The sequence below is a fragment of the Myotis davidii genome, unplaced genomic scaffold, assembly GCF_000327345.1.
Source record: "Myotis davidii unplaced genomic scaffold, ASM32734v1 scaffold150, whole genome shotgun sequence".
Lineage (NCBI taxonomy): Eukaryota > Metazoa > Chordata > Mammalia > Chiroptera > Vespertilionidae > Myotis > Myotis davidii.
In genome coordinates, this window is record NW_006283437.1 from 764,101 (window position 1) to 770,344 (window position 6,244).

General features: G+C 57.9%; 1 protein-coding gene across 1 annotated transcript in view; it reads right to left on the bottom strand.

Moving 5' to 3' along the window:
* Positions 1-1,891: 1,891 nt before the first annotated feature.
* CACNG3 (calcium voltage-gated channel auxiliary subunit gamma 3) overlaps positions 1,892-6,244 on the bottom strand; it is an 84,659-nt gene continuing 80,306 nt past the window's right edge. The window contains exon 4 of the mRNA XM_006753610.2: positions 1,892-2,920. Within this exon, the coding sequence (XP_006753673.1) occupies positions 2,409-2,920 (512 nt within the window). The 3' untranslated portion in view covers positions 1,892-2,408. The remainder of the gene's footprint in view (positions 2,921-6,244) is intronic.

The window sequence follows — 6,244 nt, forward strand, 5'->3', positions numbered from 1 at the left end:
CACCTCACAGTATTCATCAGCTACTCAATGCATCACTAAGATCCTTCCCTCCTCACAGGGCCTCAGACACTTTTCCCAAAGTGCGGGCGGGATGAGATCCCTGATGTGACGCGTGGCTGGCTGTTAGAGAGCAGCAGACCCCTAGAGAGAAAGCGACCCCCTTTCCAGGCCTCCTCTGATCCTGCTGGTCCAGCCAAGGGAAGCTCTTCTCTGGTGTGCGAATACCTTCAGCATCTTTCTAACACCTGGGTTATACCTTCTCACGAAGAGCAGAACAGCCTGCAGCTAGAATATGGCGTGATTGTGGTGTTCCATTGTATTTACTTTCCCAGTTACTATTTCTACTGGCAATTACCTTTTGAGAGTAGTTCTATAAAGTTCAGTCTCAAGAACTGAAGTAGAAACTGAGCCAATTTCCAGAGAAACGTTAGGTAAGTGATCGTCAATGTGGTGTGTGGACATGAGATTTCACTCCATCAGTAACTGAGGTTCGGAGGAGATCAGTCAAGTTAGAGTGGAGGCTCGGATGGAAACGCTGGCCCTGCTCGCTGGCTCCTAAGACGCGTGCTGTGCTGAGCCACTCCGTCCTCACCTGCCGAAGCGGGTGATGATTCCCACGACACACGGTTGTTTTCAGGGTCAGTGAGGTCATCTGGTGGGTGTGAGTGCAGGTTGAACACAGGGACTCTGGAGTGTTAACACGGACTGTTGCTATCTGTGCCTGACAACCAAGTTCGCTGTGTGAGTGTGGACATATGGCTAGTTTCAGGCCTCTCGTCCCACCGAGGCAGTGCAGTCTGGGCAGCCGGTCACCTCTCCGCCTCAGCTTCCTCTGGGTAAGCGGGGACACTGCCGGGAGGGTGAAACGGTGGGGTATGTGTGCGGTGCTGGGACACAGCCTGGCACAAGCCGCATCTGGAAGTGTGAGCTCTGGGACCGTAGCTCCGCCCCTGAGAGACTGGGGCGGAGCAGGAAAGCTCTTGGAAGGGAGAGTGCTGGGGTGTGCCTCAAACTCCAGAAAGACAGTGTCGGTGGAGGTGACTGCAAATATTCAAAATATTCAAAAGTCCTTCCACTTTCTCCCCCAGCACCCTCTGAGCCTGTGCAAGCACTCCCCTCCCTGCTACAGGGAACAGCCCCATTGGCCATGGACGGGATGGTGCCCCACCCTAACTTCACGTGCTGAAGCCTTCACCCCAAGGTGAGGATATTTGGAGGTGGGGCTTTGGAGAGGGTTAGGGTCAGATGAGGTCATGAGGGTGTGGCCCTGGTGATGGGATTAGTGGCTTTGTAAAAGAAGGAAGAGAAAGAGTTCGAACTCACCCTCTCTCTGCCATCTGAGAGAAGGTGGCTGGCTGCAAGCCAGGAAAGAGCCCTCATCAAGAACCCAATTGGCTGTGCCTGCTCTTGACGGTGCAGCTCCAGAACTGTGAGAAGTAACTGCTGTTAGAGCCACACAGCCTATGGGGCTCTGTTACGGCGGCCTGAGCAGGCTAATGCCATGCTCCTTCTCTCCCGAATCCATCCAAAAATTACATGTGTACACACATGAATAATTTACAATGTGCTAGTCACTCTACCTGTGGTGTTTTTTTTAAGCCTCACAACCTCACGGAGAACAGCACTAAAGCATGCTCCATTTTTAAGATGAGGAGACTGAGGCTTGAAGTGTGTAGGTGGACTTGCCCAAGATCCTGGAGCTACTGGGTCCGAGAGCCAGGCTTCAGACCACATGCTGGCCCCGGGACCCAGGTGGGGGACACCGACTCTGACATTGGTGGGAGCGCCTTGCTGCCTCAGGCGGCGAAGGGATTGTCCTGCCAGCCAGCGTGCAGCTCAGCGGGCAGCCAGCTTCGCAGCGAGGACCGGAAGCAACAACACCTCGGCGCGGTTGGTCACGCAGAACCTTTAATCACATGAGTGCTTATTACAGGAGCTGCTCCGGGGCTCCGCAGCTTTGATGTCTGGTCATGTTTCTCTAACACGGAAAGGTGGACGCCTCCCCAGGGCCACGGGGCGGTTGGTGTCCTGAGGATCTGTGTGAGGGGACAATCGGGACAGCTGTGCACACGCCTGGGTATGCGGGGATCCCCCCAAGCCACCACCTGTGACTCTGAGTGAAATCCTATTCCCAGGAGGGAGGAAGGTGGGGGTCCTTCCGGGGAAGAAGGAAGGAGGGAGACATTCGGCACAGACACACAGAGAGGACTCGTCGGGACGGGACGGGCTTGGGGATCGGGGGAGCAGAGGGTTAGGGCCTGGAGGGTGAGGGGCAGAGGGTGGGAAGGGCCGATCCATTTGGTTTCATTCTTTGTAAAAAATAATACCATCACGAGGACCATGCCATGCAACCTCCGCGACCCCTGTGCGCCCCCTCCCCGCCCGCTGCCCGGCGGAGGCGAGGGCAGTCAGACCGGCGTGGTGCGCCTGTTGGCCAGGTCGTTGTGCAGCGTCTCCTTGAAGTCCTTGGGCGTGGAGTTGTGGAACTGTAGAAAAGCGTGGTCCCGGTCGGAGTTGAGGAGGGTCCCCATGGTGATCTTGGAGGGGTCCCGGGAGAGGGTGAACATGGAGATGTCGGTGGAGGGGATGGCATGGAAGCCTTTGCTGATGGGGGACAGGTCTCGGGACCTGGGCTCCGTGGAGCGGGAGCTGGACCGCCGCCGGAACCTGTACCTGTAGGGGGGCAGGCGAGCGAAAGTCGATTTCTTCAGGAGCTCCGAGTGGGACCTGGCGCGCAGCTGCTGGTGCTTCTCTATGTAGATGTGCACGGCGACCACGCCCACGATCTCGGCGATGATGAAGGAGAAGGCTCCGAAGTAGAAGGACCAGCCGTATGAGTAGCTCTTCTTGGAGTCGCGCTGCCCGGGGTCCCCAGCATTGGCCGATATGTAAACTATGATGCCAATGATGTTGCTTAACCCTGAGAGAAGGGAAGAGAAACGCATCTTTTATAAGCCTCAGTGATATAAAAAAATAATAATAATAATAATAATAATAAAGCCTCAGTGGTAACTTGCAGCTGTGGCATGTTTATAGAAGATGTGGAGGGCACGGGAGCGAGAGGAAAGGATTTGTGGCGGGAAGCCTGAGCCTGCGGAGCTCTCCCGCGCCTCTGTCCCTGGGACCTGAGCTCAGTCCCAGGCGGTGGCCTTCAGCTAAGAGTCAGCTGGCTCCACTCGGGATGCACGACTGCCCCCTGAGAACCAGTTCTCTCCACCGACACGCAGTCTCCCGCAGGAAGCCGTGAGGATGGTGAAATGAATGGGGTGCAGGTCCCTGCCCTTGAGTCCTCCCGTTGGCAGGAGAGATTGATATGTGAATGCAATGGGAGCAGAAGACAGGAGGGCTCTCCCAGAGACAGGGACAAGTGGCTCAGGAGCCAAGGAGAGAGATGACGCAGCCACTGCCCTTTGAAGACAAGGTGACACTGAGCTGGGCCCTGAATTTGAGGAGGCGTGAGCCCGGCGATGAAAGGCCATGGCCCAGGGAGTGAGAGGAAGGATGACTTACAAGGCTCCAGCTTGAGTCATGGGGACACTGCTGGCATCTTGAGCTAAAATAAGAGGCAGCAGAGAGAACAGGTTGAGAGGAGAGGAGAGGAGAGGAGAGGAGAGGGGGAAGCGGGGTGCAGGCTGGGGCACGGGGCACGCCGTGCGTGCGTGCGTGAGGGGAGGGGAGAGGAGAGGAGAGGAAAGGGAGGAGAGGAGAGATTTGGACACACGAGTTGGTTGCTGTCCAGTGGACGTGTGTGGAGCTGCAGCTGTGGTTTGGAGAACTAAGGAGCCCACGGGGAAGGGACAGTGGCCCCCAAGTCTCCTCTAAGGGCAAGGTAATGCTGTAGATTAGCTGCTGCTGGAGCATCGGGATTGGGGGCATGAAGTGTTGCCCCATTAGGCAAGGTCCCCACTTAGTGTCCCCAGGCGCCAGCACGGTGGTGGCTGCCAAGGCGTCGGGGAGGAGCCGGCTCTCCAGGGAGTGGGAAGAAGGAGCCACAGAAGCCGGGCCGGGCTGAGCGCCTGTCTGACCGCCTCCCTCCCGTCACTGCTCCAAAGGCCGAATGTCTCCCTTTGTTCCTTTGCTTCAAGGGCCTCGATACCAGCAATGACTCTGAGAGGAGGGCACAGCGCTGGCGTCTCCTGGCCTCCACATTTAGACCACCTGCAGCGCCCTCACTGTCCTTCCCGCCCTCGCTGGTCAATCATCCTCAGGGCCTCCTGACTCTCCCCTCCACTCCCGAGCACCCCGTACGCTTCCCGGGATCCCCAGGGTCTCCCCATGGTCCAGCACCCAAAAGGTGAGAAGCGGGGCTTGCTCTGTGCTGCCATTCTGCCCGGCTGGTGCCCACGCACTAGGGCCTTCACATTGGACAGGTCTCCGGCCGCACTCCATCAGGCCTGGCCCCTGAGGGCAGGCGGGTCTGCTTCTACCGTCTCCTCCGGGCGGGACTCCGACAGGCATTGGCAGCAGGTGCTAGTCCTGAGCTAGTCTCAGTGCGGGGTTGGCCGGGCCAGGCTACAGCACCCACAGGATGGAGGCCTCCCTCCCGGGGTGCCAGCTCGAGGCTCAGTAGGGCAGGCCCAGTCTTTCACATTAAAACGAACATAAGCATAACGAGGAGGGGGGAGCAGAAGTCTTAAGTGTCAAAGGGAGACAGACAAAGCCATTTCAGCTTCTCACTGTGGCCCAACTCCCCTGAGGCAGGAACACATTGGAAGCTCCAGTGGAAGTCTTGCCAGAAAAAAGGAAGTTCAGAGAGAGGCTCCGAGGTCAGACCAGGTGAGAGGAGGTGGGAACAGGCGGTATCGGGCACTTCCTGTGCACCGCCTTGGGGCCCCGGGCGGTCTGCGTGCACCACCCAGGCAGCCACGGCAGCGGCCGCGTGGAAAAGTCCCCTCTCCCACAGATGACGATACCGAGACAGAGAGCAGGAGGCACCTCCCGTGCCCACACGGCCAGGAAATGTGGGTGGGATGCGAGCCGAGGGCGGCCCCTCAGCCAAGGTGGATTGAGATCCCGTTGACCAAGCTCACGAAGCACCAGTGGGGAGTGGGCAGCCCCTGCCTCCTGCTGCCCGCTGTCAGCTCCCTGCGGGCAGGGCCCAGGCTAGTTCTGATCACGGCTGTGCCCCTCTCCCCGCCCGGAGCTGGGCCCGCAGCGCGCGTGCAGGGCATATTTGGGGGTCGAGTGAGTGAACTGAGGGGGCATAAGAATGACATGGATCAAGGTATAGAATGGCAGCTACTAGGTATTGAGAAGTTGCTGTGTGCTGGGCAGTTCTAGGCACTTTATACCAACACATTTAATCCCCTCAACAGCCTGAAGAGGTAGAGCCATTATTAGCCCCGTTTTTCAGATGAGGAAACTGAGGCACAGAAAGGTTAAGAGGCTTGTCCGAGGTCACACAGCTGGAAGTAGCAGAACCCAGCTTTGCAGCAGACAGCCTGGCTTCAGAGCCCAGCAGGCTCTTCAGCATTTTGCACACAGGAGGTGCCCTGTAAGGGTTGACTGCTTGTCTGAGACCACAGGTCGGTAGAATAGCTGAGCGAACAAGAGCCTCCGAGAGGGCTGAGTCCTCGGGAACTTCCATTGTTTAGGTGGAAAACCTGAGGCTCTCCGAGTTCCCTGCGGAGATCGTGGGGGAGGTAGCCTGGGATCCAACCCCAAGCTCCTGCTCCTGCTCCTCCTCCCGCAGGTTCCCAGCTCCCTGTCCCTGATCAGCCAGACAGCCCCCAGCTCCTCCCTAGCAATCCCCTGGGGCACACAGTCCGGATCTTCTCCTGCTCAGAACCCTCCCTCAGCACAAGGCATCCCTTCTGTGGGCGCCCAGGGGTCTGGTTGGGCCCCAGAGACTAGAACACGCCCCTAAGCAACGTGTGACGGGGCGCTCCTTTGGGGTGACCACAGCCCCGGGGCAGGATGGCAGCTTCCCGTGGTCTGTTGCTGGAGTCGTTTCCCAGAGCCTCAGGGCAGGATGAGGCCCAACCTCCTCATTTCACAGAAGGGGACACAGCGGGGAGGTCCTGCAGGGGCCAGGACTGTACCTTTGCTGCTTTGCCAATACTAGACAGTAATATTGTGCTTTTTATGTTCAACCTACTTTCAACAACCCTGTGAAGTAGAAAGAGTTATTATTTCCCATTTTACAGGCGAGGAAAGCAAGCTGCAGGGAGTTGGTCGGGTTCCCAAGGCCCCGCAGGAGAAGGAGCAGAATGCAAATCCAGGAGGTAAGCCCCCCCCCCCCTTC